This window comes from Diadema antillarum, unplaced genomic scaffold (assembly GCF_040938485.1).
Source record: "Diadema antillarum isolate AM-2024a unplaced genomic scaffold, OU_Dant_1.0 seq00000829_RagTag, whole genome shotgun sequence".
In the NCBI taxonomy this organism is placed as follows: domain Eukaryota; kingdom Metazoa; phylum Echinodermata; class Echinoidea; order Diadematoida; family Diadematidae; genus Diadema; species Diadema antillarum.
Window position 1 is genome coordinate 91099 of NW_027271705.1, and position 26205 is coordinate 117303.

Below are 26205 nucleotides of genomic sequence, written 5' to 3' on the forward strand. Positions count from 1 at the left end.
AGGATGATATTCAAGCAGACATACAGAGCCAACAAATAGGATAGCTGTAGGGTAATCAGTGCAAAAAGGACCCCAAACAGACAAAAGCGACAACACCTCATAATTAAACTAGCCTAGTATACTGTAATGATCTGAATTTTGTAAAGGATAAGGAAACTACTGCATTACTATACTTTTCACTTTAATAATGTAAAATGGGGTTGATTCGGTCTGAAATAGTGGAAATGACTGAATCTAAAAAAATAGAGAATAAAAAATGACCGTCACTTCACTTTTTCCTATCACATTCGTATCGTCGGATAATCATACAAAGAGAGAGAGAGAAGAGAAAGAGAGGGTGAGATCGAGAGAGAGTATGTGTGTGTGTGTGTGTGTGTGTGCGTGTGAGAGAGAGGGAGAGAGAGGGAGAGAGAGAGAGAGTGTGTGTGTGTGTGTGAGAGAGAGAGAGAGAGAGAGAAGGAGAGAGCAACTTATTACGTGATGTGAAGATAACAGATAAAAAAAAAGAAGATCAGAAATTTTTCTTCAAATTATTCTTACAAGAACTTAAACTTGGGGATGCCTTTAAAGTATAAAATATTCAATTTTGAGAGACGTAGGGTGGTTATCATCTCCAGCATGTACAGTATGTCAACGAAAAAAAAGGATTATGATCAGAATTTTCCGTTGACAACTTTCAAAATGATTAAACAATCCCGATGTTATTTCAAGGTATGAAACTACATGTATAACTTCTTACTAACATCTTGCGGAAACCCCTCTTCAATTTGGTTAAGTGGTCACAGTGAAATGCAGATCGTTGTAAAGAATGTCATGGGTCCATTTTAGCACTTGGATGCTCGTGGCATCCATAACACAATGGACTGAACTTGGAGGGAAGAGATTTCTGACATGCTCGACAAGGGTCCCCATTTCTCTTTGACCACTGAAGCAAATTGGATGGGGTTTACTGTAAGATGTCGGTTATAAGTTATAGTTTCATACCTTGAAATTGCATTTTCATTGACCCACTATTCTTAACGTTAATTTGTGAGATGGTGATGTCTCCGCCGCATACACCGTACATGCTAAATTTCTGTAGTGCTGTGTGACTTCATTAAAAATCACAAAATATTGCAAACGTTCTATTCTTAAATGCTCTTCTCGAAAGTCTGAAGTTGTTATAAAATAAAATCAAGCTAAAGCTTCAGCTTAAGATGACGGTCTCCTGCATTTTGTATATATCAACTCAATTGAATAATCGATGTTTTTTTTTTTTTGTTTTTGTATGAGTATAATTCACCTATACAATATTTCATTACTGGTACATTATGACTATATTTCTATTCATCTTGTGTTGGATTATAGTATTGGAAAATTGTTTGTTATGTTGTAGGCCTATATACTTTGTGAAAAATGCAGAAATAAATCAAATCAAATCAAATCAAAATCAAAACTTATCAAATAATGTACGAGTATTTTGAATGATACATTTGCCTTTAGTCGACGTGTTCTGTATGCCTTGAATGTAAGTCATAGGTGTAAAATAATGTAATTATTGTTTGTTTAGTCGTGCTTCTTTGACATCATGAATATTAGTGACTTTTCAATATTCCCTTCTTTCAACTCTAGGCACAAATTAACGTATCAATACGTTACGGTGAGATCATAAAATAGATTCGGAAGAATAGTTTTCATTTACTCATTTTCACTCATTTATAATACAAATAGTGTAAAACTGTGATCTTGATAATGAAAGAAATGAAATAGATCCTTATAAATCCATTCAATTCAATTCAATTCAATTCAATTCAATTCAATTCAATTCAATTCAATTCAAACTTTATTTTCATCTTTTTTTTCCAACAGAATGTAAAAGAAATATTAAGAAAAAAAATCTAACATGCGTGTCGTTGAGAATATAGAAAAACGTCTGCTTATACACACATTACACCAAAGGAAACATGTACGAGATTTGAGATTAGAAACAAGTTATCGAAAAAAAGTCAACTTTAATGAAGACAAAAATTACAATTTCGTTATCTTTTTAGAGTAATGTTGAAAAAGAAAATGAGAGGAGAGAGGCAGAGAAAAGTAGTTTAAAGATGGCGCTATTGCAGACAGCAATTCACCCATATTGAAGTGCTTACGACACATTTATACAGGGCCAGAGTCTGTAATAATAATAATAATACAGGGTACTTATAATGCGCCAGTTCCACATAGTTAACGTGCTCAAGGCGCAGTAGAAGAGTAAGTTATGAAATACAAAAATCTTTACACAAACATGCACATGAAAATGAATGAAACAATAATGACAATGAAAAAAAAATATACATCATAATATACAATTCTACCGGAAAATGGTCATGAACAAATGAGTCTTGAGGGCAACTTTAAAGGAGTCAACATTCGAAATGTGACGGATAGCTTGAGGCAACTGATTCCACAGGTAAGGTCCAGCATGTGCAAATGACCGATCCCCCCCATGATTTCTTCGTTTTTGGAACAACAAGCAATCTACAATCGGATGACCTTAAACATCTGGAAGGATTATAAAATGTCAGTAAATTAACATTGTACTCTGGGGCAGATCCGTGTATGCAATGAAAAACAAATAATAATAGTTTAAATACAATGCGAGATTCAACAGGTAACCAATGCAATGAGGACAAAACAGGGGTAATGTGAGTATTTCTCCTGGTAAGGATAACAATGCGGGCTGCTGAATTTTGCAATTTTTGTAACCGTGAAAGTTGAGATTGTGGTAGCTGAAATAGGAGTGCATTACCAAAGTCAAGTCGGAATGATATAAGAGCATGAACTATTTTTTTTCTGTGGCTGAACGAGTTAGATACTTGCGAATAATGCCCAAATTGCGTAACTGATATCTCACAGATTTACAGACCGCAGAGATCTGAGATCTGTAGACATGGTAGAACTGATCGATGAAGCAAACTTGGCTATTATACTTGACTCCACCTCTAAATATTCTCGGCTTCTGCGGAATTCTCCAGTGAGTGCATCTTGACTTCCTTTGTCATCAATGTTATTATGATGGTTATGATGGTGACATTTTTTATCAGTGTTTTTACTAAGTCACAGGTTTCCACACACATCCGACACATGCCTACAAGAGCTTTAAACTCTGACCAAGATACTGCTCGCGACCCCTACAAAACACAAAGATTTAAACGTTATTGCGCCATCAACGTTGACTGTCAGTCAATTTTGTACAGTGTCGTTCATGATCATGGCAACAATCTAAACTTTAGATTATTGGCTAGCATTTCGACACGACCCTGAATCAGTCGCTATAATCATGAATTGTATCTACTAAATGTGAGTTTGTTTGTTTTTTGCATTGTTCTAGGATTGTTGTTGTTGTTATCGTGTTTGCCTGCGTGCGTGTGTGTGTTTGTGTCCACTTTTTAGACCTCAAAATTCCACTCCAATGATCAAGACTAAAATACTCAGGACACGAAACGTTTCATTTTGCAACACTAATATGGAAAGTCATGGGATTTTACCCAATATTACCACGAATGAAAACAGAATTGGGCTATGATGTCAGTGTCTTAGTATTTTTTTTCTTGCAAAAGTAATCAATGCAATATCAGTACAAGACCGGGTTGATTTTGATGCGAGGAAGTAGGTTAATGTCAACCTGATCATGAAAGGGGAGGTTCTCCTTGTGGGTATCAACTGTGATGTCTCAAACTTACAAGGTTGTTTTATCCTCTATGGGAAGCTCTTTCAGTTTCCAGGAAATCTAATCTAAGGTGGCCTTTCGTACAGCAATGAAAAGAGTCAAATTATAGCTCACAATACTTCCCCGTTTAAGAAGTGAGGACCATCGTTTTAGATTTTTCAATAGTTTTGCTGATGCTAAGATGTCAAACCAGACTTCAGAGGATACATGTTCTATATAAATGCCGTCAATTTCCTTGTGAAAATATCAGAACAGAGATCGAAAATAGCAGCCGATTCTATAATACAAACTTCAGTTTATTTCTAAACAGCAGTAATAATTGATTTTGGACCTCCTTTTAGACGACTGACTCTTTCCTCTTTTTTATTCTTTTTTTAAACGTTTCGTTCCTTGGTATAATATTGTTTGCTACTCTTCTTTTATTTCGTTCTGTCTATCATTAGATTATGTCGATTTTGCTGTTAGCAACATCTATTGGTAAGGAACTGTGTACGTTCATTCGATGATCTATAAAGTAATATAATAAAGGAGAAATGAGTTATTCCACAGAGCTATATTAATAACTTACCTACTCTTTTCATTGAAATCACGCTAAATGACATGGAATGAGACAGGAAGAAGGCGTTATAAAACGTCCTCACTATCAGTGTCCACACCAATGATTATCATATCACGTTCTCACTGACCTGTCACCTTCCCATTCCATTCCTCTCTATCATTCAATATCATATTATAAAATGGGCTTTAGAATCTCTGTAATCTGATTGGTCCAATTGTCATGCATTGATGTTTACTGATCCACACTGAGCCATGCGTCCGGTAAAATCAGAACGCATGGCTCAAGTCTTGTATAGTGTAGTAGTAGGTGTACCGGACGCATGATGAATTTACGGGCTCATTTTATAACACAAATGATGCACAGGCCTATTTCATGGATGAGTGAGAATTGGATGCTCTCGTCTAACTTTAAATGTTAAAACAGTCTAAAACCCACTCGCTGCGCTCGTGGGTTTAAACAATTTCAAAGTTAAACTCGCGCACCCAATTCTCACCGATCCACTCTGTCCTGTGCAGCATTTATATGTTATTCAACAAGGTTGGATATGCCAATCACTGGCCAATGAAATGTATAATACAACTTATGCAAATTGAGACGTCCTCAAAATTATCTTGACGTAAATCATTCGAAATTCATGAAAGTATTTGCAAAACATTTTTTTTTCTTTTACCACAAGAAAACAAGAAAGAAAGCTCACATCACTATAATAAAACCAAATTAAATAGCACATCCGTTGTCATCAACAAGGATTGTTTGTTTTTAAAACACGAGTCTTGGTCTAATAATCGGCCAGTTTGTCCGTCATAAGAAGATCACAGGCTTATCTAGTGAGGTTTTAACAGCGGTGTAATTGATTACTCATGTCGGCGGTTTCCACTATCAAGTGTTTCTGAGACGATGAAATGCCTATACTCACCCCCGGCATTACAGTTGTTCAAAAGGTTTTAAACATTGTCTTGAATTTAACTTTAATTCTCCTGGAAGAAAGTGCTAATGTGAAATTATTAAAAGACCAGGACATTGGAGGTCAATGAAATGATTATTCATCTCTTTCAGCTTTTTAAGCCACAGCATTTGTTTAAATTCTTAGTTTCCTTCCCCCTCCCCCTTTTCCGGCCCTACCCGTTTGCTTTTCGTAAATACGCATTATGCAAGCCTCTATGGAGATGCTTTCTTTTCTAGCCTAAGCTATTCAAGCTTTGAATTTGAATTTACGTTCCTCCCTCTTACTGTCATAATGAAGTCAACTGCTGAGCAAGATTTGTTCGCAAGATGTAAATTTATATTGCATCGTAACATCCCTATTTATTATCAAACTGAATTGACATTTATTCCAACTTTCAGTTATAAACACGACACAAAATGAACAATTCGAAGTTAAGTACATTACTGGTAATAAGTTACACATTATGAACAAGACAAAAGTAGAGTTCACTCCTTTTGAAGTAAGCAAACGCAATTTTATAGACGTGACAATCTTAAGATATATGATTTTTTTCTTTTTCATGGCATAATTCGGAAGAACAAAACAGAAATTGAAGTGTATATTATGTTATTACCAAAATGATACTAATTTTAGCAGTGTTTAGTGGGGGGAACCTACTGAAAAGTTAATAGGCTTGTAATAATAGAGCAGGAAAGAGAGAAACATGAAAGTAGAACACAGAAATATACAAAGTACTGGTATGCACGTACATAGCAGTAAGTGTATGAAAATAATACACACATAGACAGTATCCAGTGGAGATACACTCAATGAACATTCAGCTGAAATTTGATGTATGCCAAGAGATTTTTAAGAAACAAACAAACAAAACTCTCTGTCACACGTATTGTTTGAATGCGCTCATTTTCCTGGTTCACTTCATGCAGTGAACTCATATTGTGCTCATGCTGGCAGGGATGAGAAGAAAGGAAAAGAAAAGGAAAAAGGAACCATGGCCGCTTTTTTTTTGGGGGGGGGGGAGGGGGGGGGGGAGTGGTCACCCACCCTTATTTTTCTTTGGACTTGGATATACGAGATTTTCAAATAATTTGATAAGTGCTGGAGAAAATCACGCAATGAATAAGGAATATAATATACTATATATTCTTCATTTCTTGTGTTTGGAATTATCATTTCTCGCATCTTATTCTTCTAGTGCGAAACATGACATCTATTTATCATGATACCGTAGCTCCATGGTGATACAATACAGTGTATCTGTCTGAGGGCGGCGAGGTGGCTCAGTAGCGACCGTATCAATCGAATCAATCGAATGACTTGGTTTTGGCGCTGGTTCGAATCCTATGCAGCGAGTACTGAGCAATGTTGAGTTTTCTGCCGTCCCATCTATAGTAGAGGCAAACACACTGTCAGTCGGATAGGACCCGTGTTTGAGAGAGTCACAACCAACGCAAGTATTAAAATGATTCCACTTCATACATCGCAAAAGAGCAGGGTGCATAATATCATACTGTGTAAAACCAGAATATTCGCAGCATGAAATATTCTTAAATTGCCACTGGTATTCAATGTATTTATAGTGTAGACAAGAACTTTCGCGTGCATTTTAATTTCTCGAATCTTGGCTCCTCGCGAAATTCGTGAAAATTTCATGCAAGCAAAAATTCTGGTTTTGTAGTAGTATATAATTTGGTAAACTGGTCTGTTCCTAGTACATACAACTGGACCCCACGGAAGACCAGCTAGTACAGGTGAATATGGGCTATCCATCCTTCCCGTCAAACGGAAAGTTAAAACAAACATTCAAACAAATAAAATGTCAACACTCCGTTCACTGCTGGGGCCGGTTAGCGCATGTACCTCCATAAACTTTCATAGTAGACAGATAAACAAGCAACAAGATGTGACAGATACCATGATTCCAAAAGCTCCCTCGTATGGGAGGGAGGATACCTCTTGCCACACTCTTTCCCGCTCGTTCAATATCCAATAAACGCTGATAGTTTCTTTTTTTTTTCTCGCAGACGAAGAAAGAGGTGACAGATACAATTTAGTTAGTCACATTTTGTTTTTTTACTTTTTCTGACTCTCTGGTTATTAGTTTTCTGAATATTACACCAAAAAGTGTGCATTTAGTTTGCTGTTTCTGCGTTGTTCATCGAATCTTCATCTACCTAAACTGCATTTCTCTCCTCATCTGTCAAAAATGGTTTTGTCGGTAATTTGAGCATCCTGCATAATTGACATCTCCCGGCTTCGATGAAGGTTTTGTAATCTGTTTCTCTCTCTTGAACGGACGACACGTTAATAAGTCTTCCAATCAGTCATCCAAGGAAAACTTACATTCACTTCCGAAGAGCTCTTGACTTCGTTGTCAGTGAACAGGATGCAAGTAAAATCATATCTCTATGACTACGACTTTTTTCATTTTTCCAAACATTTTCCTTCCATTGACCATCCTCCTCCTGGGAGAGCTCACACAGTTTCACTTTATCTCCATGCAGGAATCACCATCCTTCCACCTGGTTATATTCAATTTCCCAATAGTTCCTGAGCAGAAACTAGGATGAAACTTCAGGAATCATATTCAAGGACTACTCTGGACTGTGCCAAGCCAAAACTCATCTGAAGGGGCCTTATTACAGGTCACGTGGAGTTAAAAATAGACATTTGCCCTCATGATATGACTGAGATTCATTAACAATGATAGCATGCACTAAAACTTTTGTTGTTACTAGTATCATTAAGCTTAGGAGGTGAAAACAATCCTCTGCTCCGGAAAAGATTCCAGCAAAAATTTCTATAAGATAAAAGGCCTACCGCCTTGGCGTGTTCTACAGGAATTATCCTATAGAAGTCTCTTAATAACATTTGAAAACAAAACAAACACAAATCATAACACTACTGGTCACTAATTTGAATGACAAAATTAATGATTAAGGAGTAATTAAGCGAGATTGCCATGGCTATTAAAATTATCTATTACTAGTGACACTGACAATAGCATTGATGAAATTGAAATTAATTATTTTACCCACTAACTAAGGATAATTAGCACTGTAACCCTAGAGAAGAATAAAAAGAGAGACTGCAATGATAATATCAGTTATTATAGACATGAACTATGTCATGATATAAACGATATAAACGTGTTTTGCATTATTTTGATACAGGACACACACACACAAAGACACACAAACATGATGAGTTAGTTTATCAATAAAAAACACCAAGATGTAATCAAACACACACACGCAAACACACACCAAGAAGCACACAGCGACCTAATTGTCTTGATTATTTCATCATAATTAACCGGAGTTTCTCAGCTACATGGAACGTATTACTGCTGGTCTGACATGATCAGACAGAGGAATTACCAATGTAATAGCTTCCATCAACATATCTTACCTCGCTTTCCTTCTTGTCATTAAAAAAAAAAACAACAACACGGTTTTGTCGGTTTTGACAATTTTCTACCCTTTGTTGCCAACGATTAAAACATATTGGTTTTCCAGAATTCTTCCATTACATGCATGTGGCATGGTTTGAAACAAAGTCTCAAATTCTGTGGACGATTGGACACTGGACAGCTACTAACATGTTGAGATGTATCAGTATGATTATGACTGAAACGATGCACGTTCTGACAAAATCTTGATGCTTTCTATAGGGGAAGGGCAATCGGCGTTGAAATTTTCCCAATTGACACAAAAACAACCCCCAGCAAGTCGTTGGCAGTTGCCATGACAAACAACTTAAATGCTCACAGCTGACTGTTCTCTACTTAGGTGTTCCTATTGCAACTGCAGATATTTGAGGTTGCAATCGCTGTAAAGAAATGCAATGAAGATGTCGGCTTCTGAAGGCCTTCAATATGATGAGCGGCATATCGTCTGCCAATGTCATTTTCCCCCTTTTTTGCGAAGCGCATGTGAGGTTCAATCATTAATCATATCTTCTGTCGTGAAAACTCAAATGTTAGTGACAAAGGCAAAGAGGGACAGGGCTAGAAATAGATTTAGAGATAAACAAAGAGAAAAGAGAGACAGAAGAAGAGAGAAGTTCTTATCTGGAGAAAGAAGATTAGATCACACTCAGAAAGGTCAAAGTTATTATGAGACACTAACTAACAATAACTGTCTAAAAGAGGAATTAACAAGGGGTTGACATGATCCAACATGCCGCGAATATCATCGTGGACAATGCGATCATATTGAATGTCCGGTAATAGTGGCCAAAAGGAATTCACATTCAGAAAAAAATATATGGCGTTTCTTTTTGATTTCATAGACTCATTGCGCCCAGTGCTTAGTGAAGTGTTATTAATGGCTGCATACGATCACGTTCATGGGCTCACAGTTCACATGCAGTTCGTTATTCCGAAGGTGGGTTAATCCGAAAAGGAATGAAATAAGATTCGTTAATCCGAAAATGATTAAAATAAGCTTTGTTAATCCGAAAAGGAATGAAATAAGGTTCGTTATTCCGAAGGTTCGAAATTTCGAAAATTAAATAAGGTTCGTTGTTCCGAAGGATCGTTAATCCAAAAAATAGAATAAAAAATCATAAGATAAACAAACTTCATTCAGTGACAAAATACGGCTTGTAGGTAAAAAAAAAAAGAGTAGGATTTTAAGCAAGGCAAATCGAATGAAAACATGCACACACACAACCCCACTGACATGCTTATCAATGAACACGAATACAATAGTAATCTGTAACTGTGTTATTGATAAAAAAGAGGTATTTTCTCCTCCCTCTGCTCCTCATGCCACCCTTCCTCCTATCTTATACATCATCATCAGGATAAGTTATGCATGACGTAGAAATAACTATTTTAAAAGACCACTCATCAAAGGTAAAAAAAAAAAAAATACTGATCATCCAATTTGAAAGGATCCTGTGTGCTCCTCTGGTCGTGGTAGATCAGCCCCTATCCACCATCAAATCAAATCAAATCAAATCTACTCGATAGAAACGATGATCTCCCCTCCGTCAGCGTATTCAGTTTTGCGGATTAACGAGCCTTATTTAATTTTCGGAATAATGAATCTTCGGAATTACGATCCTCATTTCGTTTTAGGATTGACGAACCTTCGAAATAACGCCGCAAATGTTCGGATCATTCTGTCATTACGAATCCTAAGGGGTGTAGGGGGGGGGTAGGTGGTTTAAACCCCCTTGGCCTCTTTTTTTGTTTTTCTTTGTTTTTGTTTTGGAGTTTGGGGTTTAACCCCACCCCCACCCCTTGGCAAAAAGCTAGATCCGCCCTGAATCCTTTCAGATCCATTTTCGGATCAACCAATTTTCAGAATAACGAGCATCATCCCGTTTATGAATGACCCGAGACCCGAGTGGATGCAGCGAAGAAATGCATTCTTAAAAAATTATCAATGTTTTTGGCCGAAATAATTCATTTTCTGTTAAATCTCATGAACAGATCGACACAGATACACAGATACACAGCACAGTGAAAAGTCTGTATTGAAAAGAATACGATTTTGTATAACTGAAAAAAAAATTGCTCTTGTATTTTACAAGTCCATTATTCAGAGTAAATTCGATTATTGCAGCGTTGTATGGGGTAATATGCGAAAAACGGATTCTGAAAAGTTGCAAATTATTCAAAATAGTTTTGAAAACTGTCACTTTTGGTTGAACTAAGGTACTCGACTTCAGCAATCGACAGTCGTTCGTCATTAGATACTTTGGAAAAACGAAGATATAAACAATTATTACATGTTATGTATAAAATTTCTAATGGTATGTTTCCAGAATATGTATTGCAATATTTTGAAGAACATATAACAAATCATTTTTTGAGAAACAGTGTGAAGAAATTTATGATTATGTAAGGTAAAAACAGAAGTTTTAGAGGAGTCCAGAGTTGGAATCGGTTAACTTACGACTTGAAATGTAAGCTCTCTCTGTCCAGTTTCAAACGAGCTCTTGACATATCTCTGCTGTAGCCTAAGCAACTGCCCAGGAATTTTTTTTCTCTCCTTTTTTTCTCTTTGTCTCTATTTGATATTGTTGAAATAATATATTACTGTAGGTATTTGTTCCGTTTTCCTTTTTTTTTTGCTGTACTTTTTTTAAAGTTTCGTTGTTTTTTGTTGTTACCTGACACTTGTTCCTTTCTTTATTATTGTATATGCAGTTTGTATCTATTTCTGCTATTTTTATGTGGTTCACGGATTTGCAGAAGAACAGCTTTGCTGAAGAAAATTGCCGTGATTAAATAAAATAAACTGAAACCGAAACAGATACACAGATACACAGATACACAGATACACAGATACACAGACACACAGACACATTCACATACGCATATATAATCATACATTTCTTCTTGGTAAAATGAAGGAAAGAATTAACGGCAAACTTCTGGTTAATTACGTGAACATTGTGTTATGTCTGAAATGATAAAGATTATGACCAAATTATTACACTGTGAGTCTTTCTTAGCGATGCCACCTTCATCTTTATGATGAATGACAAACGGAAATGGGTTTTTTTTCGTTTTCGATGTAACTATGTAAAATATGTTTTTTTTTTCTTTATGCTATATTTTTTACATTGACACACTTTGTTGAAAATGAAAATGAATGGAATGTATTGAAATGAATTAATCAACTTAAAAAAAAAAGGAAAATCAACGAATTATTCTGCCATTGCCAACCCCGGCTACAATTTGCTGAGAAACTGAAAAACGTTGCATCGTTGCAGATTGCTCTCTTTTCGGGTTGGCTCATCTTTGTCAAATTTAGTAACTGAGTGGTAAAGGGCAGCATATCAACGCATGTGACATCTTTGTACCGTGGGCTTAATTCCTGTCAATCTGAATTCGTTCAAATTTCAGACTATTTGAGTGCAGTAACACTGCTGGTAAGTACAGAAAATGCGTAGTCATGATGGCCTCGATCACACACTTGCCATCCATACGGGAATCTTTAACAGTTACCTGTCGTGTTTTCCCCTACGTCATGCTCCCTTGCGAAACAGTCATCGCTCCGAAGCTGGCGAAGTTTGCCAAATTCATTTTGCAATTGCCATTCCAAGAAGTTCGCTGTAGAGCGCACGAAAACGGTAGAGTTTCTTTTAGTTTGGTTAAAGCATATTTGCCAATTCTTTCTTAATTAGAAGAGTGACAAAGTTTAGTGAGAGCCAGTCACCACAGCTTCCGTTATATGAATGCATATAACTATAATGTTTCACAGTCATGATAGGTTTACACATGTCAATAGGGGCGATTTAGATTAGGACTCGTACTATCTGATCATATAAGTATAACGGCATGACTTTACATGAAAAAAAAAACACGAAACAAACAGACAAGCAAATCAGAAGGCCAACAAGTTATGTCTGCGTCATAGTTGTTTAGACCTAATTCGTAAGCTCTTATATATCTTATACATGTTATAAGATCACTTGTCTTTTACTGCAGCAGAGGGCTTCGGCGACCACCCTTTGCGTTTATCAAACTTGGTGTACTTTAGAATGATTGCTTTGCCTTCTCTGATGCGATGGCAGACCATTATGATATGAATTATGATAATAGGTTTTTGTTTTCAGCAAGTGTCTTGGGCACAGCCAGACATTGTTTGTAATCATCACGTCTTCAGGCTGCTGACTCATGGCATAAAAGTCGTCTTTACAACGTCTGATACTGATCTTATTGTGAGGGTAATGGGTTTTCACCTGACTACATGCTATAAGTAAGCCGGAAGATGAGGAACAAGAGATAAGAAAGCAGCAGAGGACAGGAGAAGAAGGGGGGGGGGGGGGTCGAAGAAGACGAAGAAAAAGAAGAAGGAAAAGGAGGTGAAGATGAAAAATTGCGTAACATGGAGAATAAAGTCATTGAGTATGGTTAAAAGAGATGCCAGAAATGCTTAGTAGTTAGTACTATTAGTACTTCTAATGGTGTCTGCGTGTCCCCTGATGCCAAGCAAATTCTGGCTTTCCTCTATGCTACATTTAAAAAATCAAACAAACAAACAAACAACAAACAATCACGTTCAATACTTGTCAATAGCGAGTAGGTTCATTTAAAGTAACTACTAAAATTGAATCAATTCTCTTTGTCTTATACTTATGAGACTTTGTCATGATCGTTAAGTAATGCACACTTTAACAATCATCCTTCTCGACGGAAGACATTAATTGATTAAAGGCATATTAAAGTTAAGGGAACTCTTTAACTGAATTTGGCTTACACTAAATCAGGATGGTTAATTCATTAATCCAAAACGAGCCGAAGTAAGTACGTGTATGAGCTCAATCAATAAGCTTGCTCGTGACAGCTGTTAAGTAGACGGAAGTGAGATAGTCTACCTCCAAATTAAGCTCAAAACGTTAGTTCCTGACACTATAAGAAGTGTTTATTATGTTACTATTTTAGTGGCTTTTTTATTTAGGGTTTTTCAAAGATTACTTAGTTATTTTGATCATGTGTCTTCAATCTGTGCCATAGCCTACGAAAAAAGCTGAACATTTAATGATGAATCTAAACTATGGCGATCAAATATAACTTTCCGACTATAAGAATATTTCCATCTTCGTCTAATCCGAAAATGAGATAGGGTTCGTTAATCCTCATATTTGTGGCATTATGTCGAATGTTCGTTGGTACGAAGGTGAAAAGTCGGTGCCAACAAAAGAACCCTTGGAATCACTTACGAACCTCATATCATTTTCGGATTGACAAGCTTTCGGAATAACAAACTGTAACCGTTTTACTTATACCACGTCAAAATTGTATTCCACACATCACAGTTATGTTCAAAGACAGAAAACACTATTCCAGGCATGTCAGGTATAGGAGGACCTAATTTAATGAAAATACAAACACCGTCGAATGTGTCTTCCTTAATACCTTGCATGAAGCTAAGACTGGAAATGGAAGGTCTTCTCCGACTGATGATCCAATTTACTTTCTGTTCAAAATCTTAAAGCACAAAGAACTATTTCAGGTGGAACAAAACTGCGCTTCTCTCATATTTACCTGGCGCGATGCTGTGACTTATATAACGCTAAAACAATGGGTAGACTCTCCATAGACTAACCAATTTTCAGACACTACTTTGGTGATTAATTAGGACATCTGATGAATCTACACACATGATCTCTAACCACTCGGCAACAAGAAACAATTTATTCTTACTCAGCCTGACGCATCTACGAAACAATTACAGTGAAGAAGAACATATGAGTCTAAATAAAAAAAGGGGGTCAGAAAGCGGTCGTTTCATCTTGACATGCTCGTCGACCAGTTACCATGGTAACATTCTTTTGATAGAACAAGACGGAGAACCGTCAGACGAGTGAAATAAAATGAGATGTTGGGAAACGAAAACATTTATTTTCAAGCCCTCGTTAGATCAAGAAACGTATGGCAGTGATAAAGAACATCAAGTTAAACTTTATTTTGTTATTTCATTTATTTTCCATGCCCAAATTAGACAAAATTATCACAAAATAGGAAAAAAAAACTAACTTTGTTCAAGCAGGTAAAAGAGCATATTGGGATATTAGAATAAAGTAACTTTTGTTAATGCATGTAATGTATTCACTTGCTGCCAATAACGTCACATCTATCTGTTAGTTTATGATTCTGAACTTAGTGCCCTAAGTCTGGGTGATTAAGGCTTCCATTTGGAAGGGCAGTCCTTGTCAGATGTGACTAAAGAGTAAGTTATCATCAGGAAAAATAATGAAAATGATGACTTCCCTGCATGGTAGGTATCGCTCAGATGACAATGAGGTCTCGTGGTTAAAGTATGATTTTTCATTTAAGAATTTCACAATTTTGACGCAAGGTTGTCTGGAAGTCCTCTGAAACGACGTATGATGAAAAAAGAAATAAGGTTAATGGAAATATTTTGTAGCCTGGCTAGGATTAAGAGTCATTTGATATTTCATATAACATGTAAAGTCTAGTTCAGATACTGTTTACTCAAGTGATGTTATTGAAATCAGAAAAGCGATCCGCAAGAGAACAAGACTTTAAATGGTTACATTAACGCCATTTGTTAAAGACAAACAAAGTTAACCACGAGAGTGCATCACGTACATTGCCAGTGGGTGATAAACAGAGCACTGTAAGTCATGACAACAAATTATTTGATACCTGTTCAATGATCTCACTCAACTCTTAATAACTATTTCAGGCTGGTAGGGAAGAATATGTTACAAAAATAGATTTTACAAAGTAAATGAGTGTGATTTCGGAAAGATGGTGGTGGGCGGGGGTGTAATCAGCCCCTTCAGACCAATACCTCTCCCTCTTGTTTGATAGATGACAAACCACTAAAGAGACACAAGGACCAACGGACCTGCTCCGATTTAGCATTTTCGCCGCTCGAAAACAATTCCATCAATGACAAGAGATTTCGAGGGTAAAATGCTCGACAGTAATGAGATCGTCATCACTCAGAGGATAGATGACATCTATTTCTATTATACTCCTTCGATTTCTCCAAAGTGAGAGAACCAGAGGAAAAGAGGAACAATGCACATAAATCACTTTGGGCGGAGAACAATGACAATAACGATATTGTTTTTGTCCGGTGTGTTTCTCTATGAATTCTAAGACAAATAAGGCGCCGTATCGATTGCACGATTAATGGCTGTCACTCGTTCAGTAACAGCTTGTCGTATAATGCGCAACAATCGCAGAACCAGTTGTATCTTGTCGTGTTGTACAGTAATGATGTTTGTTTGTATATGTTGATATATATATATATATATATATATATATATATATATAAAGCTTGCTTCCAAAAGGAGCTGAATTCATCATTTTTCAATGGATTTAGCGCCTTTTGGTTGCAAGCTCTTCATATAGAGACATACATTTCATTTCATTTATTTAGTTTTCACATAAATTATACAGTGTTGTATTTGTAACATTCATCCACAGAGATCAATGAACAGTAATACATATCTGTTAAATTCAGTATATGAAGACTACAATAACATTGCACGACACAAAATGAATTCAAATCAATTTAAAGCACATACAATACTTCAGTGCCGCATATATTTTAAAGGCAATATATAACAAGGCCCAACCTTAAACTAGCGACGATAAAGGATGTCAAGAGAGTCAAACATATCGCACAATCCCAGACAGGTTAACAGACAAAGGACAACAAAAGAGCCCGCTATGATTGGATAACCTTTTGATGACAAAATAAGGACAGCCATTCCCCCGCCCCTCTCGCTCTCTTCAAACCCGCCGCTTCTGCTGGGGTCAAACTCCTCAGAGGGTCGAGCAGTAATTGCCTTTATGATCGAGAAGAGAGCTTGTCATTATTTACTTTCATCCCCTACCGCGTTCCCCCCAACGCCCCGTGCAATGGCAGAGCAACACTCTGTATCGCTAAACTGGTAAAGATTTATCTACGAACAGTACTGGTTAATTGATGATCGATGAAAAGAATGAATGTTTGAGCATACATTTTTGGCCGCCTCGGAGGAAGTGGGTAATTTGGCTATAAATGTGACAGTATGGTTAGTGGAGAGGCATCGTGCTTGTCTCTAACTCACAGGTCTCTCACTCGACGCCTGACGAAACCCGTCACCGACATTATTGAGATAGCGATTTGGAGTTCTCGCCTTGCTTTGCAGTCGATATAAACGAAGACAGAGGGCTATATGCTTTATCTTGACCTCCTGCAGAAGTCCTAGGAACCCCCTTGAGGAATTCACTCCCCACTGCTACAGATGTTGGTGGCTGTATTCGGGTATTTCCTCTCATCCATTCTCTATTTATAAACCTGCACGATATTGGAGTCAGACCGCACCGGCTTCCGGCTCATGAACCCTCACCATCATTAGCCCGTCTTCGCTCGCCCTTGTCATTTCATCGCCTTTCTACACAATATATACCCCATCTTAAAAAAAAAAAAGGAAAACCCTCGCGTAATCCTAACGTTTGTGATCGTGGATTTTGTAGATTTTTTGAAAGCATAACCGCCACTGACACGGACACATGTACTGAAAGGAACGCTCGCATGTGTTCTGAAGAAATCTTACTGCGCTGGACGGAGTGACAGAGAGGTGTTTTGAAGAGGATGTCTGAATAGTAATTAGAGCGAGTTAGACCCTTTATCGGACTGCCGCAAACTCATCGGAAGAGTCCAATTGCTGCAATAAGTGACCTCCCGTGTCATCCTGGCCCGCTCGACTAACCCTCTAAAAGAACTCACTCAATCGCCTGCGACAGTGCCAAGTAGGAACATTATACACCGAAGAAGGCAAGATGTCACCCACATACGCGAGTATTGCTGTGCTACTTACACGTAAGTAAAAACAAATCGTGATATCACCATGAAGCTACCATGATATCATGTTGGCGTGTGTTTTTCCGCCCTGCCGTTCGTGTGACTGTGGTTACTTTGTAAATTTTTATGGTGACAAGGTTAAGAGGCCTTACCGCTTTGCGAAATGAGAATCCAAGGCTGTGGGGGATGGCGCGTGTCGCAGCATCTGCCTGTTCACCCCACAGAGTAACTGGAAAGAATAGCTTTTGTAGAGTAGTGTTTAGAGTGGGAGATTGGCGTGCATACCCCTCTTCCCTCCGTCAAGTAACAGGTGGATGGATGTATCAAAGCCATCGATGATTGCCATCGTTGATATCAGTTTAGCGATTCGCAGTCGCAGATCATTTTTGTCTCTGTTGCAAATCGATATTACAAGTCTACCACTATGTTTCAGTTTGAACAAAACGATATCATGAAATTTAATTAAGAAAGTACAAGTGGAGCAATTACTTCTTCAAACAGTACTAGCGGCAGGGGCCACTACGATTCTGGCTTCAAGAAGCATAATGGTAAATGGATTTCTTTCTTTATTTTTTTCTCTCTACTTTTTTTTTTTTTTTTAAGCAGAAAGAAAAAAAAAACACACAAGTAGTTTGAGGTCACGAATGAGCCCGCCAAACTGGTCCCTCCAGACAGTCTAACTAATGCCAAGCCGTATAATGTGTGATACTTTTGACTAAATAATTTACGCCAAACCTTTGACAGGCTGTTTATACTTGAAAGTAGATACATCTAACTCGTCGGCGGTATCTGACGTATCTCCTTTCACTTTCTCTGGAATGAAGCGCGCAGCAATCGCACGCAATGGCCATTACGGCAGCCGGTTTGATTAAAAATAGTCCGGGCTTTGTTTGAGGTCGTTGAACTTGCTCTATTATTTTCCTAGCAAGACTAGATCTCAGTGGGTTCCTGTCATGAGCACCACACTGTGTGACCTTTGCTCTCCACACTATGTTTAGTACCTCGTTTCGATTTGTTTCATGTTCACCGCTCTGTCGTTTCCAAACCCCCAGTGGAGAACTCCTCCGAAGTGAAGTTCGTTCACTGTGTGCCCGCTTTTAGTTTGCTCAGTAATTCAGTCGCAACTTATATTGATTGATTGATTGTGAGTTGCCTCTTGATGCTCTAGTTCACTCTTACATTTCCTTTTGCTAAATGTCCTTATTTTTAAATGGAAAAAAGTCACCAATTACGTGTAGCTTGCGATGAGGTTAGTGTCGAAGTGGTTAGCATTAAAGACATAATTACATTGTAAAACCCACAAAATGATAAAACAAAATCATATGCATGTTTTAGTGATACGCAAAACACGAGTCGTCGAACTGCTGTCCTGTCTGATTGAAATCAGAGACACTTTGTTGCCTCTCTTCCAGCTGAAATTATGCATTATAATTGTAGTAGTCGTTGTAGTTTTGTTTTGGAAATATAACGAAAGTAGGACTCTTTGTGTACTGACTTATAGATTGATCATATATCTAAAGAGAGAGAGAAAAAAAATTAATCAGTGAAATATTTGTAGCAGTTGAAAGGGTAACTAGGAGTTAAAGTACAGAACAACTTCATCATAAAGCCTGTCTACCAAAAAGTGGGATCTGTGTGGTGTAGTTAGCTGCTCCCAATGCCTGGAAGTGCGTAGAATAATATGAAAATAGCTAGACCAAGCAATCGTGCAAATTAGGACGCAATCACTATAATAATCCACAATAAATTATCGGTTAATTCACAAAATGTGTTTGTACGTGCAGTATTGCAGGCACTCTCTTTAACACAACATTCACGTTATCGCACGTAGAGCTCGTGAGTAAAGTTGGAGTGATTGAATATTGATTCTAAACTGCAAAGACACAGTGCACTATTTCATGAGATACCAACAAGTAAGCCATGTTAGCGTGTCTTACGAATTACCGCTACAGGATCAGTGTCATTAGGGATTGACGAGGGATTCTTTATTAGGGCAGATAGCTCAAGAAACGAAGCCTTTCATCGAGGATTCTTATACCATTTAGAGCTGAGGTGAGCTCAAGCTGTTGCCTGAGCAATATAAGAACATCAAGGTCTATTTGGAATTTGATATTGCCTCGCTAAGTGCTGCTCTAGGTTTCTCCTAGAGCTCAGAGAATTATTTTTCTCCTAGAGCTTAGAGAATTAACCTGCCAGTGAATGGATTGCTAACCCACTGCTTGCAGCAGCCAGCTGTGCCACTTGCTAATCCTGAGGGAAATGACAAAATCTCGCAGGGGGAGGGTTAAAGTCAATGGACATGAGCTTCTCTTTTGGATAGATCTTCTTTAAACGTCTTCCTTTCATGAAATCTACAAACACGAGTGGTTGATCATTCATCTCATCGAAATGACCATTCATCTCATCTAAATGACTGCTTACTACACTATGCCTAATCATACCATCATATCATTGATAATTGTAAACTTACTGTATTTCCTTGACAATCAGCAGGGGATCTTGCTGTCATCAATAAGTAACCCAGTCTTTATACGCGTAGGTTGTCATGAAATTACAGATAAAAATGACTAAAGATTGGAATGAAATGAAGCTGACAGTAGCTTCCATGCCAGAGAAGGATAATGACCATTGTTGAACGCTGCCAGTCAAAAATGACACTTTTTAAAACAAAATCATGGAAGATTTGAAATGCGTTCTTCATAGCAAAAAAAGAAAAAGAAAAAAGAAAAAGAAAAATTAAACCAACCAACCAAAAAAAAACAAACCAAAACAACAACAACAACAAAATAATACAAAATTAAAAAAAAATACCAAAGATAAGCTCATGGTAGCTTAAACTACGTCATGTTGCTCGGAATAAAGTATGTCACCGGCAAATGAATAACGGTGAGAAGTGAAAGATTTGGTAGAAGGATATTATTTGATTTTTTTTTTCATGAATTACACCTCGCGAATCTTATGCACACAGTCCCAAAGTTCTATCGTTTTATGATGAAAACACAAATGGACATTAAAAAGGGAAAGCAATGAGCTAGGTTAATGTGGAGCACAACAACTTGTTCCAAAAGGCAAAGAACAGAACAGCATAAAAGGATTGATGACGTTATTATCTGATTATTTATGCATATCTGACTTGACTTGTATCATTGTTACTTCGTAAAAGTATTTGAAACTCCTGTTTGTGTGACGTTATGCTTGGACTGACTTAAACAGTGAGAGTAATTTCCCTTTAAACCACAGAAATCAATCTCCCCCACCCCTCCAGCCGCTTCCTGGGTGGCCTGATTTTCCCCTTGACCCTACCTCAGTCCCAATAAGCCACGGGGAACCATTTATTAACGTGTAAGATAATTGAAGCCAATCAAAAGATTAGTTAGCACTTGGTTCGAGAGGAATAAAGGTAGTGGAGGGGTTGGTGTTTATTTTCATATTTGACGCCCCTTTTGTTTTCGGCATGATTGCATTTGGCTTTGGGAGATTTTTTTTTTCTTGTACCTGCTGGAAATTTTTTTTTTCGAACATCTTTTTTTTTTCGTTTCAGTTGATTACTAAAATTGCCCTACATCGACCTAAATAGGCACTGAATTGTTAAGTGTTTTAATAGTAGCCATGACAAAAGAAATCAAGGGCATACATACTCGGGCAGGATTATTACAATGAATTTGAACTTTTTTCGTCCCTTTTATGTTTAAGGGACAATGTACAGTGCATGTTTGCCTCCCAAAATATATAAAATTGATAATGTGGGAGGATAAAATCTTACGGTCGGTGATAGGCAAAACTAAGATTATGTAACAAACCATTATTTCTTACTGATTTTCCTCAGCAATTTGGAGCAGTAAACGCAGTTTCTCTAAAGGTCGGGTATACATCGCTCTCAGTCATTGGTTTGGGCAAAATGTAGAAGCTTACAAAACCTCCTTTATCTGGACCATTAAAGGAAAAGAGATCCTGTAGACCTAATCTTAACTTTTGTACTCTTCTTGTATGAAGAAGAGCAATCTTACTTTCAATTCACAGCTCTCTTGGTATATTGTATCCGACATGATGGCAGTATTCTATAATTTAGGAACAGCCCAGTTTATTCAAATTAATGATTCTTGTAAATGCCAATAATCTTTTTTTTTTTTATCATTGCTGTCACTCAAACACAGAATAATCAGTGTTTGTTTACATTAATGAAGGGCAATTCTTCCATCAGTTGTGAGACCAAAAGTTGTTTTCATTCATTTTCCCTTTCAACGGAACATTCGTTATTTTGTATTGAAGCACTGCTATCGAATACATTTCTCCTGAAAGCAATAAAACTTATGATTTAAAGACTTTTAACCAGAAGTTTCCCTTCGTTGAAAAGAAAGATTAAATGAAAAGAAGTGCCCTGCATTTGACGGCGAATTTGCGCGTCAGTTAAAATCCTCTCATCCTAAAAATGAAGACTCAAAAAAAAAAAAAAAAAAACCCGAATAAAGAGATAGAAGAACTCAGGCATCATGCTCAACTTTTACAGCATGGTAGAGTGCCGATGTTAATGATGCATATAAACCCGGCGACGTCCTCTTTGAAGTTTGATGTATCATGTTGCTACCTAACTGTCATCATTTTTCTTCTCGAAGATGAAACAGCAGAAGAGAACTTGAAATCTGTCCAGACTTTGTAAGGCTGTCAGCTGTCTGGGCCAGACATGGGGTTACAATGAGGCTGCTAAAAATAAGTTGAGAAATCAAACTGAGTGCTAGTGAGCTGTGGAGACAGGATTTTCCGACTCAGGGTGTTAAGACCCCGATTCCTTACCGATACACCAACACTGGAACATTCAGGTAGATCCTCTTGTGTGAAGTAAACATCAATTAGTACAATATAAACTGTATTTTGACAGTTTTTATTCCTTAAAAGTAAGTTTAAACAATTCAATTTCTGATGAGAAGAAGTGAGACAGTCAACCCAATGCTTGTAGTGTTCGAAATTATATTAACACGCTTTGATACGATAGTTAAGTGAAATGAAATCTTAAGAGTCATGTTTTAAGTAGCCCTAAGTTGATAACAATCCCTAGGAGGGTAACGGAGGCGGAGGTAACTTTCTTCCAACATAAAAAGAAGGACTGGCGTTCTGTTAGGCGGGGAGAGGGTATAGGTCAGAAATATGTGTCCCTTACCTTGTCATCGGGCATTCGTCACCCCTCAATAAAATGGCAGACGGAAACATAACTACGTGCAGGAAAAGGTGACTAGGCATTTTATGTTTTTCTTTGCTCTTTAACGCTTTTCCCCCATATGTCCCTCTTGCTGCTGACATTCCAAACATTATTCGCATCTTTGTTAATATTGAGCTCTGCCGCGCTATGAACTTTCGGCATTGAAAATCTTAACCCGTTCCCCGTCTTTGATATCTGTTGACATCCCTTTTATTGCGAACTATAGGCTTAACTTAATTATAAGAAGTTTTCGCTAATTATCTAATAATGATGCCAAGATGCCGAAGAAATTGCTAATGGAGTCAGAACACACAACCTCTTATTCATGTTACGAAATATTGAGGCTTACATGATACAAAAGCGTAAAGATGTAGGGAACCACATCGAGGAGAACGTGACACTTGTAAATTGATTATAAATCGACGTTTTTGCTCCTCCAGATAGTTTTAAACATTGACCAGCATTAACACCGACATAAAGATGATGAACATAAGGGCTCAATTTTATGCGAAGTGCCCCCCCAAAAAAACAACAACAACAACAACAACAACCCGAATTAAGTTTTGTAAGTTCAATGTTTGCGGAATTTGCTTTACTTCGTTTGTTTGTTTCGCTGATTCGTTGCATAATCATATTCCCCTCTGGTGCTGGAGGTTCTGTTTTTGATTTTGCTCCTCGACACGGATCAAAAAGCAGGGTGATACTTTCGTGAGTAACCTTATCAACGGAACGGTGGGAATCAACAACTTTGATTAGCGGTTACATGTAGAAGAAAGATTATGTTGCGTATAGTGTTTAAAGTATCTCAGTCCTGTTTCGCGTTTGTCTATCCACTGGCAAAGTAAACCTGTTTTCAAGGAACAATCAGAGGATTCCTTGAAGTGTCATTCTTACATCAGAACGAGCTGATGACGATTAGACAGTATTGGAGCAAAACGGAAACGCATCAGCGTTTACTACGAAAGTGTCACTGAAGTCTTCAGGGGTCCATCCACTTCCGAAAGGGGATGTCACAGAAATAAGGAAGGAGAAAATGGACAGAAGCCAACTTTTCCGCACTAAGACGGACTCTCGAAGTTTCCAACAACAAATTATTTACAAGAGTGTCATTTGCTGTAGATGCATCTATGTCATCATTCTCCTGCGTCAATACTTTCTTGGCAAGTTGTCAAAACTGTGCCCCGGGTTCGTCCATTAAAATTAAGGTTGTCTGCGACAGAGTTGCTACTTTAGCTGCAGGACACAGCTTAGTATATGCTTGTCTTTGTAACATGACACCATTCAGACAACACATACAAAAAAGAATTCGATAGAAAAATGAACAACATCCGTTGAGTCTGTTAAAATCTGCTTTAATAGATGTTCGATCAATCGTCTGTTGTATTCATTCATAATCTCTCTCTTCAAAATTTCTTGTTCTAAGTGTTGATAGCTCATTTCACTCTGCATCTTGAGTATCATACTAGATATATTTGACGAATTAGGAATTATCATTATCACTGAATACAAGTCAACGTTAGAATGTTAAAACTCATGAAAAACGCTGGATCATGTTTGTTTGTTTTACTATATATTTCTTTGTTCAACGACAAGTGTAAACCATCTTTAGTTAAAATGCCTACTCACTCTCATTTTTCTTGCAGTACTCTCATCGGCTCTTACCCTTCCATTTGAGGAAGAGAAGGCGCGATGGCTGGAGGCAATGGGTCTGGCCGACAAGCCTGGGATATACGTGGGACCCGGCCCCGTCGATATGGAAATCAGCGGCGATCTCCCCTTCGGTCTCGAGGGCAGTGCCGACCAGCCGCCAATCAGAGACGAAGGGTCTGACCTGAAGATCACCGATCTCCTGATCGCCGTCGACCATCGAGGTCAGGAGGAGTCTTTCATTCCCTCGTCGAGTAGCAGTATCAGCAGCATCGTCGAGGCGTCCGTCAGCTCCACGTTCGACATAGGGTATGGCATGGGCAGGGACCAGGACATTGCCATCGATGAGGAGGAGGAGCAGGAGATGGAGCAGCCGAGTGACAGGTATGCGGAGGAGAACGAGCTAGGAATGGGTGCAATCGACAATGCCCTTCCCGATGACGGCGTCATCAATCCAAACCTGCATCCCAACGAAATCCCGGACGCTTTCCAGAACGGGGCGAACGCCGAAACTGGACCCGAGAGTGACCTGGCCATCAACAGGGTGCTGACGAAGGCCAGATCGAATTACGAGGAGAATCAATTCAGCTTCAAGGAGGCCTCGGAAAGCCAGCAGGCGTCAAAGTCGGGCAAGAGCAAGAAGCCGCCCAACGTTATGAAGTACACGGCCGTGATCGGTGTGGTGATGGTGGCTGGAGCCGTCGGGATCGGCACTCTGCTGAGCGCGGTCGGCATCGGTGTCGTGAGACTGATACGGAAAGCACGAAGAGGGGACAGAACGGAAGCCTAACTCTCTTAAATCACTCCTCAGGAACAATCAAAAAGTTAGAAAAAATCGGTATCAAAAAAGCCCAAACGTTTAAATGACTTTTTAATCATATTTTCAGAGGTGAAGGAGGATTTACCTCTAAGACTGATTTCCCTTTTCCTCTCCCCTTTTCCTCAGGTTGGTTAGTCAGAACAGAGGAAGTGGTGTTTAGCATTAAGTCAAGAGTGGCGTGTGCAACATTGTGCAAAGCTTGAATTTAACGTCGCATTCCAATAAATCTTAAATTTCCTTGAATCGAATTTTTTTCTTACCTTTCCATATATGTTTAATGTCGTTTGAATTGGCTGTAGACGGCTTATATACAGAAGAATACATCTTCTCGAAATAGAGAGCGAAATCCAAAATAGATGTATTTTGTTTTCTGTCTCTCACCGGTCAACTGGAAAAATTACAAATCATACGTTAAAAAAAACATTAAACATGGCCACGATGATGCATTCTGTGTTAAAGAATATAATTTTGATGTCTTTTTAGCATAGAATTTTTGATAAACCTCTGAGGGCCCCTAAGCCTTGCATTGTGTTCACGTTTGCTTGACAAACCTGTCTTCAATAACCTACAACTACCACTTATTAATTACTCAGAACTTACCCAGTGCATTTCTTAAAATGACCGAATGTTGTAATAAACGCATAGAAGATGCTGTGGAAATTATTTTGACCCCCTGTAGGAAGATTGTCACCGTAGTAACCGATATGTACAAATTAATTTTGTACTGATGCTCGTCCGTCTTAATTGCCTCGATTCTGAAGAACACATTAGCAACCGAATCAAAACCTTTGTCAGATCTTTGTCCTATCCCCCCCCCCCTTCGACGCATAACCCAGAATACTTTGTAGAAAGCGGTATAATCATGGTAGACCGAAATGAAATAGCATAAAACACACACTCACCCACGCAGTCACGATATAGGAATGATTGGGGAGAATTAACATTCGCTTTATTCGTCATTAATTTCCGTGAAACCATGTTTAACCTCTCTGAGTTATTTCAGTATCGCAAAGATAAATGTGCAGAGTACAATAAATGCCAGCATTACAGCGACA

General features: G+C 38.0%; 1 protein-coding gene across 1 annotated transcript; it reads left to right on the forward strand.

The window, feature by feature from the left end:
- The first annotated feature begins 17126 nt into the window (after window positions 1-17126).
- On the forward strand, window positions 17127-25120 carry LOC139740047 (uncharacterized). The gene is made up of 2 exons (XM_071650638.1): window positions 17127-17507; window positions 24327-25120. The coding sequence occupies exons 1-2, from the start codon at window positions 17468-17470 to the stop codon at window positions 25118-25120; spliced, it is 834 nt and encodes a 277-aa protein (XP_071506739.1). The 5' UTR covers window positions 17127-17467.
- The last annotated feature ends 1085 nt before the right edge of the window (window positions 25121-26205 follow it).

Bases quoted from the DNA above. Each gene is read 5' to 3' on its own strand.
- LOC139740047 (XM_071650638.1), top strand. From the start codon at position 17,468: ATGTCACCCACATACGCGAGTATTGCTGTGCTACTTACAC. The intron at 17,508-24,326 runs GTAAGTAAAAAC...TTTTTCTTGCAG, and splicing joins TATTGCTGTGCTACTTACAC to TACTCTCATCGGCTCTTACC.